Raw genomic sequence first — 27,393 nt, forward strand, 5'->3', positions numbered from 1 at the left:
CTCAGATGTTCTCTCTGTGAGCTCTCAGCTGTCTCTTTAAATCTCCTCCTCCTCCTCCTCCTCCTCCTCCTCCTCCATACTGAGCTCAGACTAACTTTCACTTTGGTTTCTTCACAAGTCACTTCCTTGTTCCTCTGACTGATTCTCTCTGCCTGCCTCTCCTCAGACTGACGATGGCTGAAGCCGAGCTGTGTGGATTACAAGACGAGTTCACCTGCTCGGTGTGTCTGGACACCCTGGCTGACCCTGTCGCTATCCCCTGTGGTCACAGTTTCTGTCTAAAATGCCTCATGGACTGCTGGGATCAGAGCCAAGACTGCAGCTGTCCTCAGTGCAGACACACCTTCACCACCAGGCCTGAGCTGAACAGAAACACTCTGCTGAATGAAGTTATCAAGAAATTAAAGAAGACAACAATCAGTCCTCCTCTTCCTCCTACTCCTCCTCCTCAGAATTATGCTGGCCCTGGAGACGTGGAGTGTGACTTCTGTACTGGTAAGAAGTTCAGAGCGGTGAAGTCCTGTCTCACCTGCCCGGCCTCCTACTGTCAGACTCACCTGAAGCCTCACTATGAAGGAGACGCCCTGAAGCACCACAAGCTGGTAGATCCTGATAGAAATCTGAAGGAGAAACTCTGTGAGAAACATCAGAAAAGTCTGGAGATATTCTGTAAAACTGATGATTCCTGTATCTGCATGATGTGTGTGGTGACTGGACATAATGGGCATAAAATGGTCGAACTGGAGACAGAAAGAGAAGAAAAGCAGGTGAGTGATGTTTAGTGTTTAATGTAAACTGTTTCAATAACTTTGAGTGAAGGAATTTGTACATTTAATGTGACAGAGAAATCTCTTCATCTCCAGTAAAACTCGATTATCTGTCACTTGATTAACTGTCAGGACTAAATAACAAAAATCCAACCTTGTGCACGCCAGCGTCTCCCGATTACTACTGCGAGTTCTGCACATTGGAACAACAGAAATCCCAGTGTCCGTTACGTACCTTCAGCTTTAATAGCGGTTTGTAGCTTTTCTCTTTTGTTATAATTAAAATAAACTACTATACATTGTTATGGCCTATCAACATATGTGTGTGCTGTTTGAACTTATTAAACGTTTACGAAACAGCAACAGCTCTTCAAGTATTGCTTCAATGACGGAGTAGGAAGGCCAACAGTGAACGATAGAAAGCGGGATGCTGAAATAATTGAAAAATGTGTTGAAAATGGTAACCAGTGACGGTAACGTTATTCTGTATTAATGTTAATGGTCTTCTGCATTGTCATTTTCTTTATATATTCTGTTATATCAGGTTGTGTTAATATATTGTGGTGTGCAGGCAGCTTGTGATGCTCTCTATGGGGCAGAAAGGGCGGAAAGCTGTAAGTGATGGGACTGGCTGAGGGGCTTCTGTTCTGTGAGGGGCGGACAGGAGAAGTGAGGAGAGAAGTGAAGGTGTGGAGCAGGCAGTCAGGAGACAATAAGCAGGAGTGTTTGTGGTATCAAAAAGACACAACGAGAGTGGCAGGAGATCAACTGATCGGTAGGGAAAGCTTTCTGTGATTGTTTAGGAGGTGAGCTCTGTAACCAAATAACGGAGTATAAGACAGGACACCGCTTGTGAGGGAACGAAGACTCCACGTAAAACATAGAACACTTCCTGGACCTCTGAGTTGTATTTGCTTATTATGCTGGTCATTACAATATTAAATAAATTAATTCATTTTGCTAATACAGTTTTTTAACGACTGTTCGCTAAACTAATCTACTGTATGTCATTTTTAAAGTAGCTGCTCTGCTATTCGTCTTTTCTCTTATCCGTCACAGCCTCGGTCCTGACCCCTGACTGATAATCGAGGTTTTACTGGACCTTATAAACCTGATGTTTCGAGTTCAGAGCATTGGCTGCTGGAGTCCATCCTGGTGAGACTGGTGCAAGTCATGAAACAGCTCAGGATGAGATCCCCAAGATGGCCCACAAACAACTGAGTTCTCTCCTCACAGCCAGCTGAGTTTCTTTCTGCTCTGATCAGTTTCTCTTTTGAGTTTCTAAGGCAGTGGGAGGCCAACTATAGCCTGCTGTCTAGAAATGTCCACTGGCAGGGGTGCGAGCGTCACGTGGGCTTTGTGGTGTTTGTCCATTTTTAAAGAATCCGAGTTTGCATTTGGCTGATCTCAGGGCTGTTTAAGAGACACATTATTGTCACATGTCAGTCTGTATTGTACTCCAGAGTTAAGTCTACGATTCTTACAATAAGTTCAGCTCAGAAATGTCAATATACTATTCCTGTGTAGATTTTCTGTTTTTAATGATATAACTCATCAGGCTCTTCATTAGTGATTAGACATCATGTTATTTAGTGGAGCAGTAAGGACATTTTGAATGTCAAACCCCTGAGTGATAATCCCACCTAATGTATGATTATGACAAAGACTCTGAGCTTTCATATTTGGTAAAACCCTAACATGTCCAGCAGGTGTGTAAAGAACTTACTAGAAGTGTAAGTCTGACCATCTAAGCCAATTTCAAATCCCCCATCACTACTACACAACCTCAATGTACAGTAAGCTCAGATAAAGACATTTAACTTCAGTCCACCATTTGGTGTTTCTTCAAATAAAGGACTAGTGTCACATCAGCTCTGCCTTGTCTCAGTCAGTGACACAAATGTGGCTGAGTCCTCACTGGAATATTAAAAGAGCTCGGCTCACAGGTGAACACACGTTTAGAAACCAACATCTCAAACAACAATGAAGTCTATGATGTGGCCTGATATTTGTCAGTTTAATATGAATCAGGTCACTAATATCACCATCTAATTTTTGATCTCTTTATGTTTTCTGTTGTTTGGCTATCACTTGATTTGGATTGATTTACAGATAGATAGATAGATAGATAGATAGATAGATAGATAGATAGATAGATAGATAGATAGATAGATAGATAGATAGATAGATAGATAGATAGATAGATAGATAGATAGATAGATAGATAGATAGATAGATAGATAGATAGATAGATAGATAGATAGATAGATAGATAGATAGATAGATAGACAGACATAAATCAGTTCTTCAGATGTCCCTGAAAGCAGACATGTAATTGTAGGACAGACTGGCACTGCTTGGTCAGAAGTCTTTTTCTTAAGCTGCCACCGCCTGCCCCTCTTTTATTGACTCGTACCTTCAGCTCAGATGTCAGGTCACTTCACCAGGACTCTCCTCGACAGTTTTGGGTGTCATCTGATCAGTCTGATCAACCACAGCAAATGACACCCAGCGATGTCTCAGTGTTTGACTCTTTATCACTTTGTGAATGAAGAAGGAGCCAAAACTCAACTTGATGGACAACACTTAGCAGGAATTAGCAGTACAAAGGTTGGATTTCTGTTTATCCAAGACACCCACAGCAGCAAGTCCACTCCGTCCTTTATAACCCTTTGTAGGCACTAGAACTCTGATCTCTGCCCCTGGATTAGCTTCTGCCCTGTAGTAAGACCCTTATTGTGGTCATCACTAAGGCTCAATGATCTCTTCTGCTCCAAATTGTAATGTAGTGCGAGACAGTAAGTGCTGAAGACCCCTGTAATGGAGTTGAACGTGGAGGTCTCATTCAGTTCTGACTTGATAAAGGAACGCAAGGTGCACAAGTAAGAGAGACCACCAATAAAATCTGTAGAATTACTAAAGGAGGACATCAACCAGCAGTTGTACATTTGTTTGTCTCTAAAAGATAACCAGTAAGTGTGAAACCTCAAAGACTTTAAACTGAAGTACAACTCACAGTCACAAGTAGAAAAGGCCAAGAGAGAGAAAAGAATCTGTTAGAAGAAAGACAAAGCCAACTGAATGTTCTTAAATGTGTGACAGAGGAAGCTCTCCATGGACACAACAATCTGGACAAAGCATCACCTCCACCTGAGTGACCATAAACCAAGTCAGGAGTTCACCTGCTCGGAGTTTGAGGACTTCTGACTGTGACTCGGTAGTTAAGATAAAGCCAGGGGGTGAATTCTGGGAGTTGACATCACCGTAACTGTGTGAAGGAGAAGGCTGTAGCTGTTGTGAGGGTCTCTTCATAAATTCAGTAAGAAAACTAAAGTGGACTTGAATCAGTTCAGAGCAGCGTCTCACACACACAGAGGAGCTGTAAGGGAGTGCAGGCAACCTGTGAGGAAAACCAAACTGCCATCACAGTGCTGACTCTAGAAACTTAATAAGTAACTAAGAACTTAAGCAGAACTGAGACGAGTACATTTAAAAGCTGCTTCTGAATAAATGATGTTTACTGGGAAATGTTTTGGATAAAAATTATAAGAAATAAAATCACAAGTTATTTTCCTTTCCTATAAGTGCAAGAGAAAGAACCAACTAAAGTAACACAGACTCATGTGTGGTGTTGTCTGCTGATGTCGTCTGTCTGTATACACTTGAATACGTACATCTTCAGTTGTCCTTATATTAGAAACTAGCAAAATACCCGCGCTTCGCAGCAGAGAAGTAGTGTGTTAAAGAGGTTATGTAACCATATATATACATAAAAATATATACATATATATACATATCTACATATACACATATCTACATATACATATATATACATATACACATCCACATATACATATATATATACATATACAAATTTACATATCTACATACAGTGATCCCTCGCTATATCGCGCTTCGCCTTTCGCGGCTTCACTCCATCGCGGATTTTATATGTAAGCATATTTAAATATATATCGCGGATTTTTTGCTGGTTCGCGGATTTCTGCAGACAATGGGTCTTTTAATTTCTGGTACATGCTTCCTCAGTTGGTTTGCCCAGTTGATTTCATACAAGGGACGCTATTGGCAGAGAAGCTACCCAGCTTACTTTTCTCTCTCTCTCTCTCTCTCTTGCGCTGACTTTTTCTGATCCTGACGTAGGGGGATTGAGCAGGGGGGCTGTTCGCACACCTAGATGATACGGACGCTTGTCTAAAAATGCTGAAAGATTATCTTCACGTTGCTATCTTTTGTGCAGCTGCTTCCTGAAACGACATGCTGCACAGTGCTTCGCATACTTAAAAGCTCGAAGGGCACGTATTGATTTTTTACTGAAAAACAAACTCTGTCTCTCTCTCTCTCTCTCTCTCTCTCTCTCTCTCTCTCTCCCTGCTCCTGATGGAGGGGGTGTGAGCTGCCGCCTTCAACAGCTTTGTGCCGCGGTGCTTCGCATACTTAAAAGCCAAACAGCCCTATTGATTTGTTTGCTAGAGATTGTTTTCTCTATCTATGTAACATTCTGTGCTCCTGACACGCACTCCTTTGAAGAGGAAGATATGTTTGCATTCTTTTAATTGTGAGACAGAACTGTCATCTCTGTCTTGTCATGGAGCACAGTTTAAACTTTTGAAAAAGAGACAAATGTTTGTTTGCAGTGTTTGAATAACGTTCCTGTCTCTCTACAACCTCCTGTGTTTCTGTGCAAATCTGTGACCCAAGCATGACAATATAAAAATAACCATATAAACATATGGTTTCTACTTCGCGGATTTTCTTATTTCGCGGGTGGCTCTGGAACGCAACCCCCGCAATAGAGGAGGGTATAATGTATGAGGAGGGATTACTGTATATATGTATATATATATATATATATATATATATATATATATATATATATATATATATATATATATATAAAAATAGACATACATATATACACACATACATTCACACACACACACACACACATATATATATATATATATATATATATATATATATATATATATATATATATATATATATATATATACTGTATATATACATATCTACTTATTGGCTCCTGTATTTAGGATATAGCGGGTTGGATAATGGATGGATGGACATCTGTATGCATAGCCCTATTTGCCCGTTTTCGTTTTTTTTCTTTCTTCAGTAATATTTCAGCAAACCCGGAGCTTGTCAGTTCAAATCCTGGTACTGACACCACTGTGTGACCCTGAGGAATTCACTTCACCTGCCTGTGCTGGAAAAAACAAAAGTAATGTCACAAATTGTACCTCAGATGTTGCAAGTTGCTGGAATAAAGGCATAAGTCAAATAGATAAATATGTATTATACACATAGGAACTATTCATTTATTTTCAGTTAAGTCATCTGCAGCAAACTTTTATAAATGAGGGTTTCTCCTTTTTAGATAGTGCAAACTGTTTCTTCTTCATTGTCATTTTCTCTTGGAGAGCTTTTTTCATTTCATTGAAAATTAAAGCAGCAGCTGCCAAAATATGTAGCTTTCTTATTAATTTTTCAACATTGTGTAAAATAAATGTATAAAGTAACATAAAAGGTTTAAATACTGGTTATCCTTCTACACTAAAATATTACTAAAGAGAAACAAAAAAAGTAAAATGGATATGTTCTTTTTCTTTAAGGAGATTAAATATTACTGAAGAAAGAAAAACAAAACTAAAACAGCCAAATGGGGCTATGCATACAAACTTAAAAGGTTTAAATAAAACAGAAATATATATTTTATTTTTACTTGCTTAACTTGTGGAGGGTGTATCCTGTAGCAAAGCCCTATCTTTTTTCGTGAAAGCCCGTTTCAGTCAATAAGTCAAAAAGGTGTAAAGATATTGACAATAAGCTAAGCAAACCCACCAAGACATGGAATCGTTTAAATCAAGTATCATTACATCTTCCTTTCTTAAAGAGAAGTAAGGCAGTACTTATAAGCTTACATATTTATATATAGACATACATATATATATATATATATATATATATATATATATATATATATATATATATATATATATATATATATATATATCTATATCCGAAGCCGTGCAAGCACACTCTTGAGAATGCAACGTATAGTTGTACAGGAGTCAAGCAATCTTGCCTCAAATGAATGGCAACATTTTGTAGGTCTATGAACTTAATTTAAACTTTAGGTTTACACGGTGCTTTCTTTCCGAAGTACCTGCACTCATGAATATGTCTGTATGTGTCAGACGGTCAAATCCACGCGCTTCGCACTGGCGACATACCGGTTTTAAATTTTTATTAAGAAGAAAAGAAAACCTTTTTAAATTGAGGGAAAATATACTAATAACAGTTTGTTAAGGATCTGTTTTTTTGTGAAGCTGCCTTCACTCGAGTGATCACTTCGAGCTGACTTGTTGGCCAACTATAAGTGTTACCTGGTAGGTAACCACCCATACAATCAGATTGTGAATCAGACTACGAATGCCGTGAATGTAATTACCCCGATCTACATGTTGTCAAATAAACAAACCACACGCCGTGGCGCAATTTTAGGGGCTTCGCCTGTAGCGCTGACGTCCGAGGTTCGATTCCCGTAAGGGAGTGAAGTGAGTGGCTGGTTACCTACCAGGTAACGCTTATGGTTGGCCAGCAAGTGAGGTAACATCAGCCACGGTGCCTTCAGTTGTGAGAAGCAGATCATAGAATGGTTGAAAATAGTTTACTGTCAAATAATGCAAAGAGTACGCGACACGTCTTTCCCCCTTATTCTTGGCTCATCAGGCGTACACACTCACTGCACTCACTTACGGTAATCGAACCTCGGACATCAGCGCTAGAGGGGCTTCGCAGCGGTGAAGTATTACTTTTAAATTTTAATTAAGAAGAAAAGAAAACCTTTTTAAATTAAGTCTTAAAAAGAGGTGTAAAGATATTGACAATAAGCTACGCAAACCCACCAAGAAATGCAATCGTTTAAATCAAGGCGCGAGTCGAAAAACACCATCCCATAATATTAGTTAACGATTAACACATTTCTATATGTATTGTAAGCATACAATACAACTGATAATATGTTGCGCTTATTTATCTGGTGTACCAACATTTTTGCGCGTTTAACGTCTGAAATCTAACGTGGTTTGTGCCCTTCAGAATGAAAACAGTTTGCATTTACCTTTTTAATAAAAGGCGAGCTTTTAAGCCTGAGAAATCACCCCGTAAATGCACACGTTTAATTGCACATGTGTTAATATGTATGCTTACACAGTATTAAAAGACACTCAAAAATTAACGTCATTTACCTTCGTTCCCGCGTTTGACTCGTGCTGTAAATCTCTTCCTTGTTTTTAGTTCACGTGATTACGTAGGAGGCGTGATGACGTGATACGTGACTCCGCCTGCTCCATTAGAGTATATGGACAAAAAACAGGTTCCAGTTATGACCATTACGCGTAGAATTTCGAAATGAAACCTGCCTAACTTTTGTAAGTAAGCTGTAAGGAATGAGCCTGCCAAATTTCAGCCTTCCACCTACACGGGAAGTTGGAGACTTAGTGATGAGTCAGTCAGTCAGTCAGTCAGTCAGTCAGCCAGTCAGTCAGTCAGTCAGTCAGTCAGTAAGTCAGTCAGTCAGTCAGTGAGGGCTTTGCCTTTTATTAATATGTATAGATACATTTTATTTTTCGACTGTGACTTGTCCCTGGTTGAGTTTGCATGTTCTCATTGTCTTCATGTGGGTTTCCTCCTACAATCGAAAGACATACCGTTTAGGTGGACTGGGGCTTTGGCACATTGGCTCTCTTGTGTGTGTATTCAACCTCGATTTTCTTGTTTTTCCTCTCTTCTTAGGGCATCTGGAGTGGGGGGCTCTCATAAACACGGCCTGTTAAAGCCCACTGAGACACTCCTTGGGAGATTTTTGGATATATAATTAAAGAGAAATTGTGTTCTTTCCAGTGTGAGGTGCACAGAGTGAAGAGTAAAGCAGACAGGCCTGTTCCTTGTGCTGCTCCAGTGTTGCTCACACAGTCCTTGAGTCTGCCTGACAGATAGTCCATCATCAGGACACCACAGGCTCACCCACCTGCACATCTCTGAGCTGACCCCTTAACAGGGATGGCTGGGTGGTCTTTAAGGCTCTGGTGAAACCAAAACACACAAACATAATAAACATCTCTTCATTATAAAAGACGAGACGTGATCTTTCTGAAGAGACGTGTTGGAAGCCCAGAGAGACAGAAGCAAGATCCACAAGATGGAGACTTTGGCCATTTCGAAAGTCTACAAAAAATGATAGTAAAGATCGCATTCGCACAAACAAACAGAAATTATTACTCAGTGAAATAACAGAACAGCGAAAGAGATTGAATATATTGTTTGGACTGAAACTTTAAGTCAGAGACTTGTAGATTGTCTAATTGGTGTTGCCATCACGGTAAAGTAGTGTTTCTTCCCAATGAAGAGGCCTCTCCACGAGAATTAAAAGATTTGTGGTTTGGTGAAAGTGAAATCCACGTACGCGGTCACGCTTGGGTCACAGAGTGGCACAGATACACCGGAGATTTTAGAGACAAACGTTATTCAGACACTTCAAACAAACATAAGTCTCTTTCAGGAGTGAATTGAGCTCAGTGTGTAGTTAGAGGGGACAGTTCTGTCTCTCAATTAGAAGAATAGAAAATCTTCCTGTTCATAGGGGCGCGCCTCGGGAGCGGGACCCCCACAGGATCAGAGGATGACTGGGGGAGAAGAGAGACAAGGCAGTGAGACAAAAGGACAGGTGCTGTACAGGCTTTTAAATGTTTGAAGCACCACATGAACCAAACCTGAAGGTGGGCGAGTGAAGTGAGCAGGGGAAGGAGCTCACAAGTTTAATTACAAATAATAATCCGTTACCTAAACAAAACACCTGAGGTAATAAACATACAAAAAATATAATTTATAAGTTTTAGAATTCCTTTAAGTTGCCTTCTTCCTGATTCAACAGAATTGTTTGTGTATTTCGGTATCTTACTTGACTCCAGAAAATGACAACGGCAGACAACGTCCTCACATGTCTGACTCAGGATATCAAATGGCCTTGTAGATCCTATAATTACTGACATGACGTGTTTAAGTCCTCCTGGCCTTTCACCAGTTTCTTTACTTTACACTCCAGTTTGTTTTTATTATTTTTAGTGTTGTGTGAACTTCACATTTCCCAGTTTGTAGATGTGATGTCTTCTAAATGTCAAGAACTAACTCACACACCGGTGTGCCTTCAAACTGTCTTCTGTATGTGATGCACTCTACAAGCCCAAACTCAATCTTACATCAATTAAATTAAACCTTTCTTTTAATCTTTATTGTCATTCCTGTTTGTTAAATCAAATCTAAGTTGTATCATGAAATGTCAAACAAATATGTTGTGAAAATATCAGGAGTCAGAAAAAGAAAAAGAAATCACAAAGTGAACGTGAATTCTGATCTGACCACGCGTGTCCTCTTGTGTGTCCAAACAGAAACAGTTGGGGGCGACATTGAGTGACATCAAGAGGAGACTTCTGAAGAGAGAGAAGACACTGAAGGAGATGAGGAGGGCGATGGAGGACATGAAGGTGAGTGGAATATGAAGACAACACTTCATATCAAAGAGTGGAGAAATAAATGAGAACTTGAAGAGCAGCAGAGCTTCACTGGTGATGATGAGTAGGGACACGAGAAGGTAGAGTTAGAGAAGACGTTGTGTGGTGTCCTTCATGGCCTTTAACTGTTGACAGAATCCCAGGTGTTACTCGGTGGAGACTCAGACAGCATCACCCTAAAGTCCTCTGATATTCCATCAGCTGCTTAAAGGGGACTTAACTCTACTAACAGAAACTCACACTGAAGGTCAACACTGATGTTCTGAATTAGATCAGCGGGCACAACGTCCATTAATGGTCTAAGTTGTTTTTTTTTTTAAAATAGCATTGCATACAATCAAGTTCAACTTATACAATAAATGACTTTCAATGTCAAAACAAAAAATAATTAAAAAAAATTAGAAAGTTAAAACAGAAATCTAAACAAACAAAAAAAAAATGCAAAAAATAAAAAACTACCAAACAGGATTCACACTGCAACCTAGAAAAAGAGAGAAGAGCTGAGAGCTGGGACAAAATTCCTGATAATTTACAAAAATAAATAAATAAATAACTAGAAAGGCAGAATTTCCTTTTCCCCTGCTACCGATGCTTATTTTAAAGTTTTATTAATTAGATCTTGCCATATTTAATAAAGGTTTTGGACAGATCTTTTATGTGAGAATTTGTTTTTTTTAATGTCAAACAGCAGTGACCCAGTGACTTATCACAGGTGGGCTGGGGGTCTTCAAGTTCAGCCGGACAAGTCCACGAGCTCACAATGTGGTAAACGCAGTTACAGTCAATGTGTTCTCCTCCACTTTAGGCCCCTCTAGTAGGCCACCAACCACAGCTGTTAGTGAGTTAGGAGTGATTGTGACCCCACGGCTGTCTGATAAAACATTCAAATATTTTGGCCCTAAATGATGTTACTTTGTTGTCCTCCCAAAACATGTGGCCCTGTGGGGCTGGAGCTCGATTGCCACACTCGCAGGTTGGATTCTTGCCCAATTTTAAATGAGATAAATGTGATCCATGAAAGAGTCGAAGTCAGATGGTTGAATACTTCACACATATGGAGCTGGAGTGTATTCCATGCAGGACTGACTTCCACTCCTTTTCTGAGATATTCATTAAAGAGTCCTTTTCTCATTGTATCCTAGGACCCTTAAAGGGGAGATTCTTTGAAATGTCTTCATATGTTGCTGAGATGCTGTCTCACTCCTCAGGACTGATCAGGATTTCTTCTGGAAAGGAAATGGATGGGAGTTGTGGAAAATTGGGTAGGTTTTTTGGGTAGATTTTTGTTGTCTGTAGCTTCTGTGAACTTTGCTAATAATGGTGGAGCTAACTTAGTTGAAAACGTCTTTATAAAATTCCACTGGTTGCCATCAGGGCCTGTTGTTTTCCCACTTTGGAGTGAGTTTACAGCATCCAGAAGTTCTGAGAGTTTCAGAGGTTTGTCCAGTTTCTTGTCAGTAAGTTGTTGTTGTATTTGCATTACACCAAAGAACTCCTCAGATTGTGTCTCGTCTTCTTTAAATTGAGTAGAATATAAAGAATTACAGTACTTGCTCAATGTGTGACTTATATTTTTAGGCTTCATTACTTTATCTTCAATTGTGCTGGTAATTTCTGTTATTGTGTTGCAAACTTCTTGCTTGTTGATTGTTGAGCTAAAATCTTATTAGCCTTCTCTCCATGTTCACCGTAATGATGTTGTGATTTAAAGATGAGTTGTTCAGGTTCTTTTGTTATCAAGAGGTTTTGTTCTGATTGCAGAGCCTGTCTTTCCTTTAAAATGCCTCATTTGGAGAGATGGAATATTCTTGATTTTTTCTGGAGATAGTAATGGTTTTCTTATGTTCATTCTGGTATTTCTCTGTTTTATTAGTCTCCACAAATTAAGGGTCTCCACTATTTGACTGAGTGCAGACTTTACATAACATACACCTCCAAACATTTTACTTTAGCTTTAATATTTTATCACAAAGGACAGTATGGTTGTCCAGTTGTGGCATCTGCTGATTCTCAGATCCACTGTCCTCTATTCACTTTCCATGTGGAGTTTACCCCTTTTTCCAGTATCTCAGTGGGTATCTTCCAGTTATTCCAGATCTTCCACCACCTCCTCACATTTCTGTTTGGTTAATTGGCAGAAACCCCAAATTGGCTTCCATTGTGATCACTAGTGTAGCTCTGACCCTGTATTGACCTGGCAGACTGTCTATGGTAGCACACTCTCCAATGCCCAGTTCTGCCAGGTTCCATTTATGTGAAAGTTCTCATCCAGCAGACACAGAACTCATCACACACATTTCTGTGCCCAGACAGACCAAACATATCCAACCTAATTTATTAAACACAGGCTCACATTAAACAGACCAACACCATTGAGTGTACTAAAGTACTAAACACAGCCGGTCCAGACCAGTGGGGTGTGTCTTTAGTACAAAGAATGTAGGCGGGCACAATGTGTCACTCAACACTGTGTAGTCCAATCCAGACGCAGAGGTGACAGCTGAAGAAGTACAAATGAAGTAGAGCCAATCTCACAGACCAACCTTCACTTCGGTTTATGTTTCTACACTTCTCTGCTTTTGTTGTTTTCTCCTAGAATTCCTGCTTATTACTGACACATGAAATCCCCTCTCTACACTCATGATGACTGTGACATTATCAGCCAGGATTCCTTCCACTAGATGTTGTTCATAGTCTTGTTTCATGTCTTTTTTGTTTATTTATTTGTTATGTTTCATATGGTTTGTGTGTGGCTCACCAAGAGGTGGACCATCTGCCTGTCACCACCAGGAGCTTCCCTTCCACCCTATAAACTCAGAGGGTCTCCCACAGTTTCATTGTGAATGTGCTCTGTGAGTTTGTCAAGTTCTTGTGTTCTTTTAGCTGTGCCTTATGCTTTTGTGATTTTCTGGATTTGTAAGGCTGTGCTTTGTTTTTCAACAACTGTCTTGGGATTCTGTTTGGAAACTTTGTTTGTTTTGGATTGACTTGTTTGGGTCAAAAGAGTGTCTGTGTATTTGAAATACAACTTTATGAAGAATACATCTTTAATTATATAAAGATTCTATGAGGGCCATTATCTATCTATCTATCTATCTATCTATCTATCTATCTATCTATCTATCTATCTATCTATCTATCTATCTATCTATCTATCTATCTATCTATCTATCTATCTATCTATCTATCTATCTATCTATCTATCTATCTATCTATCTATCTATCTATCTATCTATCTATCTATCTATCTATCTATCTATCTATCTATCTATCTATCTATCTATCATGTGTGGCATAGGCTGAACTTCTAATCACTTTGTCACTACTGCTCCTCAGCTTTTTACCAGTCTTTAAATTTTCCTGCAGTACTGGTGGTCTGATCCTAACTCTCATAATTGTTCACTTAGAACTGGACACACGTGACAATGACAACTGGATCCTTCCTTCCCTACTCCAGCCAGGAGCCTATCCACCCAACCATTGAGGTTTTCCACATGTGTACCAAAAGGCAAAACACCCTATGAGACTCTCGGTATTTGGTTTAAAGCTTCATCTAAATTCACTAATAATAAATCCCACATTATCATTTCTTGCTCATTCTAGTAGCTGGTTAGGAGGTGACCATTTACGTCTTCTCATCCTCACTTTCTATCACAGAGTCTGGTGAACCACTGTCCAAATGTGCAAAGTTCTAAAACCAGCAGAACACCTCCAGCATTGGGGTTGGTGATCCTGAACAGCAGGCACCTTTTACCTCACATTTACATCCCATGTAGAACACCCCACCTGGTGTTATCATACAAGTATGAGCCATAGTTACAATATCAAATTCATTAGTGTATTATTGTGGTATTTCCCCCTACTTACCCTTTACGTGTTTTCTCAAGGGTAAGTGTTCTCGTCAAGTTCGTTATCGGGTTGGTCTACTGTTTCACTTTAAGATGAACACAGACACACATAGCAATACACACACACACAGACCCTAACCACAACAGTGCCCCATGAATGACACACACACACTGATTAACCTCTAGCACTTTAAACCACACAAGTGCTTTAGGTATAACACGGCCTGTCTCTCAGCACTTCAAGAGACTTACTTATTATCGGCACCAACAACATACAAAGTTTTAGTGATATCTCAGACCTAAATATTACTTTTTGTCTACAAGAATACATTTAAACATACAAAGACTCGGCACTCTTGACTATTGGCCATTTATCAGCCAAGAATAACTTCTTCTTATACTGTCTCTACTGTTGAGTGGAGCTCCTCACTCTCAGCCTTATAAACCTCGCAGCACAGATATAATGGCAAATGTCCGTGGCTGCTCCAGGTGCTCAAAGAAATCTAACTTATTACTTCAATCACTCTAGAGATTAAGACAAAGCACAGAAAGTTATAAGCAGCATGGTATTTATTACAAGAATAATAATAATACCACTAGAACAAAGAATACTAGAAAATAGGTACTGATAGGAAAGTCTGAATATATAAAATCTTTAGAAAAAGCTTACGAAAAAGTTACAGATGACAAGGATGAATGTCCCAGAGTGGCGTTTGATTTAGCAATTGATGTTCATGATGCTTTTCTGACGACCAGTGATGTGTTCGTTGCTATTTTCTCTTCTCCTGACATTGCTTTCAAATGAGGCATATTTATTATGAAATGTCATGCCGTGGTTTCACAACACATGCACCTGATTGGCTGGATGTCACTATAATTGATGAATTTTGCTCAAACTCTTTAATCTATCTTTTCCCAGATAATAAAGTTCTTTGATACTGCCTCATGTCCATCTTTCCCAGGCTGTAAACCATATTGTTGTCCCAAATATCCATATCAATAACCTAAGGTTTTGGCTCAGTCTTCCTTTCCCAGGCCGTAATACCAAAGTAGCACTAAGCTGTGAACAACTGTTATAAAAGTGAGGTGTAAGGGAAGAGGATATGCCTTTTTATCCTAAATGTAGTTTATCTGTTGTCTTGTCTTGAACAAAATATAATAGAAAATTAAACCAAAATGTACAGATTTTATACAACATAACAATTAGTAATAATGCAAAGTTCCTAAATGAAGTAGAAATACATCAAACATGGAAATAAAGACTCACAACTCTGAGCTTTACAATGAAAAGGAAATGGAATAAGGTAAATATGCAAAGAGTTCATGAAACTAAAGGAATTCTGAAGACCCTTGACCAACACCTAGACCCTCTTGTTAAATATCTCCATCTCACAGGTCTGACATGGTGACGTCTCACACCCCAAACTAGAATACAACTAATAAACACAAGACTCTGGACCAGAAATACTTTTATTTTAACACAGTTACCTTCTAACACACAAGTTAATTCCTCTTTACAGATACTTCTTCTTCTTCTTCTTCTTCTTCTTCTTCTTCTTCTTCTTCTTCTTCTTCTTCTTCTTCTTCTTCTTCTTCTTCTTCTTCTTCTTCTTCTTCTTCTTCTTCTTCTTCTTCTTCTTCTTCTTCTTCTTCTTCTTTATTCCTGGTGTGTGTTATCCTACTCCACTCCTAACCTCAGGCTGAGCAGGAGATGACATTTTTAAAGGCAGAGTTTGATACAAACTATGTCAAATGGAGTCCTCACAAGACAGTGGAGGTGTCCCCAGCAGCTCCTGCTAATGGCTGTCAAAATCCTTCACAAGGAAGCCTTTCATGACTGCATATCTCATGAAGTCCTGCAGTTTCCTTAATAGAAGCATAACCAGAGTGATGAAGTTACTCTGCATAATGGAGGGAACATATTGTCTGGGTGGCAGTCTGCAATTGACCTTCCTTCTGCAAATAAAGTTCCAACAATCACGCCAGCCAATTCCAACTGTCCTTCACAACATCAAAATAACAACAAATGTGCCTCATGATTGGTGATTCTTATCAGGTGACTCAATTCTTAATCTTTATCCTATTTTTTAGATGTCTGTGGTAAGAGAGGTGGAAGAAAATGAGAAGAGCTTTTCTGCTCTGACACAGTGCAATGAAAGGAAGCCCACAGGAAACTGACTGAGAGGATCAGAGAACAAGAAAAGACAGAAATGGAGAAGGCTGAAGGAGTCATGGAGCAACTGAAGAAGGAGATTGAAGAGCTGAAGAGGAGAGAAGCTAACCTGAATGAGCTTTCAGAGACCAAGGACGATCTCCACTTCTTGCAGGTGACAGTGACACATCACAGGGTGTCTGATCAGAATGGGGTGTGTGGGACGTGAAAACATTTAGTGTGATATTTAAAAGATCTAAGGAGTTTGTACAGCATGACAAGAACAGGCCGTTCAGCCCAACAAGAATCATCTTTTCAAATTTCCTTAACATTTCAAATATTCCTTTTACAAATATCTCAAAGTTATTTACTGTCTGTGTGAAAAAGTGAATTTTTTATAACGTGTAAAAGATGACATTTAATAAAGGATGGTGACAACTCTTCTGCCAGGCTACCTCCTGATGTCTCCATCCTTAAACTGATGAGATTCAAATCCTTCAACATTTCCTCACAGCTCAGACCCCACAGTCCAGTCTCGTCTCTCATCTCTCATCTTTCTTCTGTGTTTTTCTCTCACACTCCACACAATAGTCCTGATGTTGCTTGTGTTTCACAGACATTATGGAGATTCTGTTCTTGATTTACACTCCACTGTTGGTCGCTATATAACTCAGCTTGCCGTAGTTTTCTCTCTTTTGTATGGTTGATGATGATGATGATGATGATGATGATGATGATGATGTGATGATGATGATGATGATGAAGACACAAAGGCTCCCAGGATTTCCACACAAGTCACACTTCTGAGATGCAGACCTTCAATTGTATAATCATATTGAAGAGGTTTCTCCCTACATGTGTTAGTCTTTACATTTAATTTTATTAAGTTGTCTCAGAACCATAAAAAGCCCAATGCCTTGTTTTGTGTGCCAAGTCAATTATGGACCCACCTGCCCCCTCAGTCCCTTTATCTTGACTCTCCTCTCATGGAGTCCTGTGTGAAAAGCTCATTGATAGTTAAGGTTGATAATCTCCACTACACTCCATGAGATATTCTCTCATAAATAACTAACAAGTGCAATGACAGGCGTTCTCACAATCTAAACTGACGCTGACTGCCCACCTCACTGATCATTGATTCAGAAGAGCCCCATCTAATCAGCATTACTTACTTTTTAATGTCTCCTTTCTGAAATCTCGTCCCCTCTTCTCTCCTGATTCAGACTTTCTCATCTCGCTGTGTCCTTCCTGCTGATGGAGACTCGCTGAGCTTCACTGTCACTGCTGATTTCTCCTCTGAGGACCTGAGAAAGGAGCTGTCAGGTCTGACAAAGACTCTGCAGAAGATCAGCCAGTGGGTCATCATGACAAGGACTCCATCAGGTACAGCATCTGGTGACATTGTGTTTGTTATTGAAGTCCATTAGGAGGACCAGAGTGACAATAAGAGGACACAGAAGAAGGCCTGCTCTTTAACATTTATCTGCCATCCTTTGCTGTTTATTATTTTTTACTATATAGCGCCTTTCACAGTCATTAGCCGAGTGATAACAAACTCTCTAAATAATCAGTTGTTCTTAATCAAATGTTTAGAATTTTAACTTGAAATGTTATACTCCTTATACTTATTCCAAATACTCTCATAGAAAGTCCTTTTTTCACTTAACTTTGAGATTCTTTTTATTTCCTTTGCTTTGCTCACCTTAAGATTAATGAACAGAAATGTGTTTTAAATGGCTAAGCCGGCTCAGTGCACAAATGAGTTGTTTATTTGAGAACAGAGAAGACGTTAATGGAATCAAATTGAGCTCAGCGTCAGTGCTTTATAATATCAGAACATCTCAATCTGCTCCTGATGTCTTCACTGTCCATTACATTCTGCTGGATGGAGTCCACGTTAAAAGTTCACGTTCATCCATTTTCAGCTGTGCTCCCCCTGGGCTCTCGTGTTTTATATTCCTGCTGTTGTTTGCTCAGAAGTTGTGTCTCCCACCAACATTTAAAAGGATTTTACAGACCAAAAGCATTTTATTTGATTTATTTTCATGGTGAAGATAAGCAAATGGGAGGACTGTGTCAGAACTCTGACTACTTGAGGACCACCTGAACATTTCAGTGAGTGCAGCCTCAGAGTAAAACACACTTTATAAATTATGAATTACGTACATTTACACAAAAAGACAGCGATTTGTTTAAACACAAACTAAGGTCAAGTAGACAAGGGCACAGGGTCCATCCTGGCCGTCCACCATAATAGACATATACTGTATGTGTGAATTGTGAAAATAAGCAGAGAGAGTGGGCACAAAGAGTTGGGGTACCACCCTGAAATACCCCGTTTAATGATGAAGATGAAATAAAAAGCACAAAGACGGAGCACAATGATGACGTCTGCTGCAATCAAAGGCTGTCAAGTTAAAGTCACTTGTAAGTCGGAGCTCCGTCTTCCTCAGTCACAGATCTGTAATGAACACCCACTTCTGGTGACATTTTATAGTGGTGTCACAGAAGAGGCGGAGCTTAATTAGCGGGATGGGGAAGTGACGTCACTCGTCTTGTGGCTTGCGAACTCACTGAAGTGATGACATTAGAAGGAGCAGCACCCTCTTGACTCAGGGTGGGATTTCTTAACTAGATGGAGCTCTGAAGATGTCCCCAACTGTACCTGCTTGTCAATATGTATAAAATACAGTAGATTTATGACATTGTATGTCAGGACAAAAACCAAGCCATTGGGTTGAAGGGACCCTCTGTAGACCTCCTTGATCATATTATGGTGAGGAATAGAGCAGCACAAAGTGATAAAGCCATTTGTAAAGCTCTGAGTGTTCCCAGCATCACTGTGGCCTCAAGAATTGGGAAATGGAAGAAGTTTGGAGCCACCAGGACACTGTCTAGAGATTGCCAGTCTGAGTAACTGGGAAGGAAAGGCATTGGCCAGGGAGGAGACCAAAAACCTAAAAGTCACTACAACAGAACTTCAGAATTCCTCTGCTGAGATGAGAGAAACTGTAGGAGGAACGGACATCTCAGTAGCGCTCCACAAATCAAGTGTTTATGACGGAGTGGCCAGGCAGAAGATACTTTCGAGTAAAAGACAAATGGCAGCCTGAGAGCATCAAGGGAAAGATTCAATGATCTGATGAGACAAACATTGAACTCTTTAGACAGAAGACCAAGTAGGATGTCTGGAGAGGACCAGGCACTGCTCACCACCCGCCTAATGCCATCTCTACAGTGAAGATGGTGGTGACAGCATCAGGCTATGGGGACAAAGTGACAGGTCAGAATTGATGGGAGGAGAAGTGCAGTCAAATACAGAGAGGACCTTAAAGAAAACCAATGACCTCAGACTGGGTGATGGATCAATGACAACAGCCAAGACAACTCTGGAGTGGCTTTGTGACAAGTCTGACTGTCATTGAGTGACCAGACTGAAACCCCACAGAACAGGAGAGACCTGAAGATGGCAGTTCATAGACATTTACCTTGAAATCTAATGGAGTTTGAGAGGATCTGTCAGGAAGAATGAGATCAACTGGCCAATTACTGGAGTACAAAACTTTAAGAGGTTTCCACAAAGACCTGAATGAAGTGTCTGAATACTTCTAGGAAGGAGACGTTTCAGTTTTGATTTGTAATAAATGTGCAGACCTTTCTGAAGACCTGCGCTCACTTTGTCATTATGGTTACTGAGTGTAGACTGATGAGCACAAAGGCACATTAATCCATTTAAAATGAAATCAACAACACGGAAAAGTGTGCAGAAAGTGAGGGGGTCTCAATACTCTCTGACTCCCTGTATATTTATTATTAATATGAATATTCATATCGATATTTGGCCTAATTTGCCAGCCCTTGTATATTTTATAAATGTTTTATTTGAACTCCTCTACATTTGTAATACGTGTTTAAGAACTAAACTCAGATCCCACAATGCCATCTTCACAGTTTCCATTCTTCTTCTCTTTTCTTTTGATTTTCAGATCATGAAGCTCCAGTTTTCACCCTCCAGCCTCCTGAACCTCAGAGCAGAGACGACTTTTTAAAATGTGAGTTTGTGCTTTGACTGAATGGATCATCACAATAAAAATCATTGAAGTTTTAATAGAGCAGGACAGGCTTAGGATATGAAAGTCTGAGTGTTGTGTGACTGAGGGGCTGAGAGTGATGGGGGTCCTGTGACTGGTGCATTATGGGATAGAGAGACTCAGGCAGTGAATCACCAAAGCCGTCTGTTAAACCCGAGTCTTGATGTGTCAGAAATGTTCAAAATGGAAAAGAAAAAAATAAAATCCACGTCATGGGGTGCACTTACTTTATCACACGACTGTACATACAGACACAGTATTAGTTTAAAAATGAAGCACAATTGTATGTGAAATAAGTTAAAGCTGACAAAAGTCCTCGTCATCCTCCATTCTTTACTCCACAGAGCAGACACTTTGCTTCTCGACTTCACAAATTTCATCCATCCATTATCCATCCCACTATATCCTATCTACACGGTCAAGGGGGTCTGCTGGAGCCAATCCCAGCCAACACAGGGTGCAATGCAGGAAACAAACCCCGGGCAGGGCACCAGCCCACAGCAGGGCACGCACTCGCAAACAAACACACACACACACACACTACACACACACACACAATTTAGAATCGCCAATCTACCTAAAATGCATGTCTTTGGATTGTGGGAGGAAAGCCACGCAGACACGGGACAAACATGCAAACTCGACGCAGGGAGGACCCGAGAAGCGAACCCAGGTCTCCTAACTGCGAGGCAGCAGCACCACCCACTGAACCACCGTGACGCCCTTTCACAAATTTAAAACATTAAAACAAATGAAAATGGCAGACAGAAAATTATTGGGGGTCCTTAGAAGTTCAAAGATCCCACTGGACTGTCGTGACATCTCAAGCTGACTGATTCCTCTAATGAGTGTCACCGGGGTCTTCAGTCACTCAGTCAAGTCCTCACTCTGCTGTGTTGTGTCCTTGTGTGCCTCACACTGAACGAGGCCAAGAGAAGAGGAGGAGATGATGAAGGTCACAGCTAAGGGTGGTAAAGGTGAAGACTACAAGACCACCTCCACAGAGCTTCATGTTCCAGTGAGCACAGCTGCTAATATTCTCAAGATGTTTTGTGGTCCATGGAACTGTAGCCCACCTCCCTGACGAGACCAGCAGAGTAAAGCTGACCTCCGACTGAACAGAAGGAGAGTTTAAATGGAGGAGAAAATGCAGTGTGGTGTGGTGGTGAAGACTTTGGAGTTGAAACCCTGAGGTTGTGGGTTCAAATCCCACTACTGACACCACTGTGTGACCTCAGCAAGTCACTTCACCTGTCTGGGCTCTGATTGGATGAAGAAAAGAAAAGGAAACAATGGAATCTGAGATGATGGGAGTCACCTTGGAGAAGAATGACAGTCAAATAATAAAAAGAGATGACAGGAAACACAGGAAAGAAAGAAAGAGAGAGACAATGACAGATGGAAAAGGCACTATATAATAGATAGATAGATAGATAGATAGATAGATAGATAGATAGATAGATAGATAGATAGATAGATAGATAGATAGATAGATAGATAGATAGATAGATAGATAGATAGATAGATAGATAGATAGATAGATAGATAGATAGATAGATAGATAGATAGTAAATACTGATTGCAGCTTTTACACAAATAACTGATGTGGTTGTGAAGTGTGACAGTGGATTGATTTTAAATTTAAGAGGTGGACTGTGACAATAAAACATGTCATTTAATAAAGCCAGCGGTCAGTGTGGACAGTCCATTAGACCTTTGACCTCAGTGATGACCTTCTGTTGTTTCTTATCATTTCTGACGACTCAGATGACTTTCAGATGACTGACTTGCCTGCCTTTCTCTTTGTTGTCTGTTGTTATTTTTGTTTTTTACGTTGTCTAAATTCCATTACTTACCACTAACACTATTTTCTTGTCCCCTTTCACTTCATTTCCTTTTTCTATTCAGTCTCTTAGCTTTGAGCACACACACACAGTCTGGCCACATTGCTAATTCACTGTCACCCGTCACCATTTCACCACCGTGACACTTTTTATCCCCCCCCCCCCCTTTTTATCCCCACCTTTAATTCTATTTTTGAGGTCTTTACTTTTTTAAGGATATTTGTTTCCTTGTCCTTCATTAATCCTCCTTTCTTCCACTTCTTCCTTTTCACATTTCTGTACAATGTCTGTATTGTTATTTTCCTGTTACGACTCACCAGTTCATTCCTCCACCACCACATATTTTATTTTATTATTTTGATCATTTTCCATTCCCTTATTGTCATTTTTACATTTAACTCCTTCTCTTCTAACCATACAACACTCCTTCTTTTGTCATCCCCTCTTTTCCTGTCCTCTCTTTCCATTCCTTTAACACCTCATTCCACACATCTTGTGTCTTTTTGCAGTTGCTAAACACATGCTCTGGTGTTTCCACCTCTCAGCAGTCCCGTTACACACTCCCAGATTTCTTCACTCGTTTTTTTCTCTCCTTTCAGACTTCTGTCCCCTCACACTGGACATCAACATGGCAAACAGATACCTCCGTCTGTCTGAAGGGAACAAGAAGGTGACACGTGAGGGGACAGTGACTGAATATCCTGATCATCCTGACAGATTTGAGTGCTGGTCTCAAGTTCTGTGCAGAGAGGCTGTGACTGGGACTCGCTGTTACTGGGAGGTGGAGTGCAGTGGAGACAACGTGATGATTGGAGTCGCATATAAAGGACTGAGCAGGAAAGGAGGCAAAGAGTGCATCGTTGGATACAACGACAAGTCCTATTGTTTGCATTGTTATCATTCCCAGTATTTTGTGCTTCACAATAACCAACAGACTCTAATCAGTGCCCCCTACAGCCCCAGAATAGGTGTGTATCTGGACTGGCCTGCTGGCTCTCTGTCATTTTATAGCGTCTCACACACAATGACCCTCCTGCACAGGTTCAACACCTCCTTCACTGAGCCCCTCTATCCAGGGTTTTGGATTCATTTAAACTGTAGTGTAACAATCAGCCATCTGACACCATGTGACCAATGACCAGTACCCTCCACCGGTCACTTGATGTCCCCACACACTCAGGTGTCTTTGTGTTTGCAGTTTGGGTTCAAAATTAATTTTACACTATAGGTGGGGGGGGGCAGCACCTCTGTGAGTGAATTTGTGGATGAGAATGAGGGGCGAGTGCGGCTGTCAGGGTCTCCATTATTATTGGGTCTGAGTAGCGAATCAGGTGTGTGTTTCATAGTGAGTGGTGGTGACACCTCAGACCTACAAATACCAGTCTGACCAGCAGGGGTCACTGTTGATTCACAGCCACATGTCCTTCAGGCTGACACCCCAACTGCTGTGTCCTCTGAGTGTCACTGAATGTCACCTGTTAAGTCAGTCTATATAGCGCCTTTCAGTAGTGCTGCTCCAGAAGGACCACATGCCTGTCTCAGTATCCAGAGCCTCATTCCAGTGACTATTTAGGAGCACAGAGTGACGGAAGTGACAGGAGTGCTGGCCTCTGAACAGACATTGTCTGCCCCTCTGTTAGTTACTCCACAGAGCAGACACTTTGCTTTGAGTTCTCGACTTCACAAATTTTAAAATTAAAACAAATGAAATGGCAGATAAAATTATTGGGGGTCCTTAGAAGTTCAAAGACCTCACTGGACTGTCGTGACATCTCAAACTGACTGATTCTTCAAATGTGTGTCACCGGGGTCTTCTGTCACTCAGTCAAGTCCTCACTCTGCTGTGTTGTGTCCTTGTGTGCCTCACAATGAAAAAGGACAAGAGAAGAGGAGGAGATGAAGAAGGTCACAGCCAAGTGTGGTCAAGGTGAAGGCTACAAGACCACCTCCATAGAGCTTCATGTCCAGTGAATACAGCTGCTAATATTCTCAAAATGTTTTGGGGTCCATAGAACTGTAGCCCACCTCCCTGATAAGAACACCAGAGTAAAGCTGACCTCCAAGTGAACAGAAGGAGAGTTTAAATGGTGGAGAAAATGCAGTGTGGTGTGGTGGTGAGGACTTTGGACTTCAAACCCTGAGGTTGTGGGTTCAAATCCTCCTACTGACACCACTGTGTGACCTCATCAAGTCACTTCACCTGCCTGGACTCTGATTGGACAACGAAAAGAAAAGGAAACAATGGAATCTGAGATGATGGGAGTTACCTTGGAGAAGAATGACAGTCAAAAAATAAAAAGAGATGACAGGAAACACACGAAAGAAAGAAAGAAAGAAAGAAAGAAAGAAAGAAAGAAAGAAAGAAAGAAAGAAAGAAAGAAAGAAAGAAAGAAAGAAAGAAAGAAAGAAAGAAAGAAAGAAAGAAAGAAAGAAAGAAAGAAAGAAAGAAAGAAAAAGAGAGACAATGACAGATGGGAAAGGCACTATATAATAGATAGATAGATAGATAGATAGATAGATAGATAGATAGATAGATAGATAGATAGATAGATAGATAGATAGATAGATAGATAGATAGATAGATAGATTATAAATAGTAAATACTGATTGCAGCTTTTACACAAATAATTGATGTGGTTGTGAAGTGTGACAGTGGATTGATTTTAAATTTAAGAGGTGGACTGTGACAATAAAACATGTCATTTAATAAAGCCAGCGGTCAGTGTGGACAGTCCATTAGACCTTTGACCTCAGTGGTGACCTTATGTTGTTTATTATCATTTCTGACGACTCTGATGACTTTCAGATGACTGACTTGTCTGCCTTTCTCTTTGTTGTCTGTTGTTATTTTTGTTTTTTACGTTGTCTAAATTCCATTACTTACCACTAACACTATTTTCTTGTCCCCTTTCACTTCATTTCCTTTTTCTATTCAGTCTCTTAGCTTTGAGCACACACACACAGTCTGTCACATTGCTAATTCACTGTCACCCGTCACCATTTCACCACCGTGACACTTTTTATTTTTTTCCCCCCCTTTTTATCTCCACCTTTAATTCTATTTTTCAGGTCTTTACCTTTTTTAAGGCCATTTGTTTCCTTGTCCTTCTTTAATCCTCCTTTCTTCCACTCCTTCCTTTTCACATTTCTGTACAATTTCTGTATTGTTATTTTCCTGTTATGAATCCCCAGTTCATTCCTCGACCACCACATATTTTCTTTTATTATTTTGATCATTTTCCATTCCCTTATTGTCATTTTTACATTTAACTCCTTCCCTACTAACCATACAACACTCCTTCTTTTGTCATCCCCTCTTTTCCTGTCCTCCCTTTCCATTCCTTTAACCCCTCATTCCACACATCTTGTGTCTTTTTGCAGTTCCTAAACACATGCTCTGGTGTTTCCACCTCTCAGCAGTTCTCCCTCAGACATATTGAACTTTTCGTGACTCTCCTTTTGTACATGGCCGCCTGCGTCGGTAGGATTTCATGTCATGTCACCCACCTGAGGTCTTTTTGTTTATTTGTTAATTCTTTGTCTCATTTTGCTGCCACACTTTTCTTGTTTGCTCTTCAGTGAGCTGTTGGATTTTTAGTACCGTTTCGTCTTTTCCTTTATATTTTTTTAGGTCTTTTTTTTGAGATCTCCTTCCTCCCATGAATATCTTTTAACAAATGTTACTATTGTTTTATAATTTTTTGACACATTAAAGGCAATGGGTCTGCAATTTGTCATTTTTAATAATTTTGCTTTTCTCAATTCTGTGCCTAGCAGATATCTGATCATGTCCGCTAATTTCCCCGTTTTATTTAACGCCATATTAACAACAGTTGCTGTGTGTCTTAAAGCCAACTCCCTTTCTATATTCAGATCCTCTTTCCCTCCATTTTCTCTCCTTTTCTTTACCTTCCTCTTTGCAAATTTTTCACATTTTGACCCCCATAGAAACACAAAACACGTTCTTATAATTCTTCATAATATTTTCTTTGGTGTTAAAACCCTTTGCTAAGTATGATAGTTTTGGATTATAACTGCCTTCATCACCAATATCTTCCCTTCCATTGACAAGTTCCTTATCCTCCAAACTCTGTTTGTTTGTTGATCTTTTTTCCATTTCTTTCCACTCCATCCTCTCCGTACTCTCGTCTCCAAATCTTATCCCTAATACTTTCTCCACATTTCATAACCTTATTCTTCCTTGTGGTTTTTCTTTCCATTTCCCCTAAAGGACGCATTCCCTCTTATTGAGGTGTAAAGTTGAACCTGACCCCCTCCATAAACACTTGTGTATGTTCTGTTACTTTATTTATACTCCATGTATCTCTGACTATTATTGTTATGTCATCCATATATTTAAACACTTTTATTTGTTGTCCCCCCCTTCCTGGTACTTCAACTCCTCTTATATTTGTGTCCCTCCTAATTTTATTTAATAAGGGCTCTATACACAGAATAAACAGCACTGCTGACAATGGACACCCTTGTCTTACTCCACATTTCTCCTGTATCTCCTCTGTTAGTTTGTTATTTACTTTTATCTGACTTCGTATATCTTTATCGACTACTTTTATCCAGTCCAGTAAACCTTCATGAACTCCCATTTTTTGGAGTATCTTCCACATATATTTATGTGCAATTCTATCAAATGCTTTCTCCAAATCTAAATGTAATATTGCGACATGCAGGTTTCTCTCTCCTGACATTAATACAGTCTCCTAAGACACACCGGTTATCTGCTGCACTTCTCCGCTGTACCACACACGTCTGCTCTTCTTTTATTACATTCTCAATATTTGTTTTCAATCTATTTGTCAAAACTCTTGTCAATATCTTCTTGTCTGTTGTTGTCTTTTTATGATTTAATTTTTAATCCCTACAGATTCTGTCCAATCAGATGAGCTCTTTACTATTAGTGTCTGGTCAGCGCAGCTCCTGATTGGCTCTTGTTAATTGTCTGTGTTGTGCTCCGCCCCCAGTCCCGTTATACACTCCCAGATTTCTTCACTCGTTTTCTTTTCTCTCCTTTCAGACTTCTGTCCCCTCACACTGGACATCAACACGGCAAACAGAGTCCTCT

General features: G+C 40.0%; 2 protein-coding genes and 1 long non-coding RNA gene across 4 annotated transcripts in view; 2 read left to right on the forward strand and 1 right to left on the reverse strand.

Annotated features, from left to right (window-relative positions):
- Positions 1-27,393, forward strand: part of LOC127527837 (tripartite motif-containing protein 16-like) — a 108,344-nt gene that overhangs the window by 53,306 nt on the left and 27,645 nt on the right. The window contains exons 4-5 of the mRNA XM_051927938.1: positions 17,602-17,761; positions 20,365-20,430. Coding sequence (XP_051783898.1) covers positions 17,602-17,761; positions 20,365-20,430 — 226 coding nt within the window. The remainder of the gene's footprint in view (positions 1-17,601; positions 17,762-20,364; positions 20,431-27,393) is intronic.
- The window catches only part of LOC127527860 (uncharacterized), a 55,768-nt gene that overhangs the window by 27,352 nt on the left and 1,023 nt on the right, over positions 1-27,393 (reverse strand). The window contains exon 2 of one of the 2 annotated variants that reach the window (XR_007935018.1): positions 23,683-23,788. This is a non-coding gene — a long non-coding RNA (uncharacterized LOC127527860). Of the gene's footprint in view, positions 1-23,675; positions 23,789-27,393 lie in introns of both variants that reach the window. The other variant, XR_007935019.1, reaches the window with a different exon arrangement.
- On the forward strand, positions 138-16,524 carry LOC114643410 (E3 ubiquitin/ISG15 ligase TRIM25-like). The gene is made up of 3 exons (XM_051927993.1): positions 138-767; positions 10,256-10,351; positions 16,318-16,524. Exons 1-3 carry the CDS (start codon positions 174-176, stop codon positions 16,402-16,404), a joined length of 777 nt encoding a protein of 258 aa, XP_051783953.1. The 5' UTR covers positions 138-173; the 3' UTR covers positions 16,405-16,524.

Source organism: Erpetoichthys calabaricus, chromosome 5 (genome assembly GCF_900747795.2).
Source record: "Erpetoichthys calabaricus chromosome 5, fErpCal1.3, whole genome shotgun sequence".
Lineage (NCBI taxonomy): Eukaryota > Metazoa > Chordata > Cladistia > Polypteriformes > Polypteridae > Erpetoichthys > Erpetoichthys calabaricus.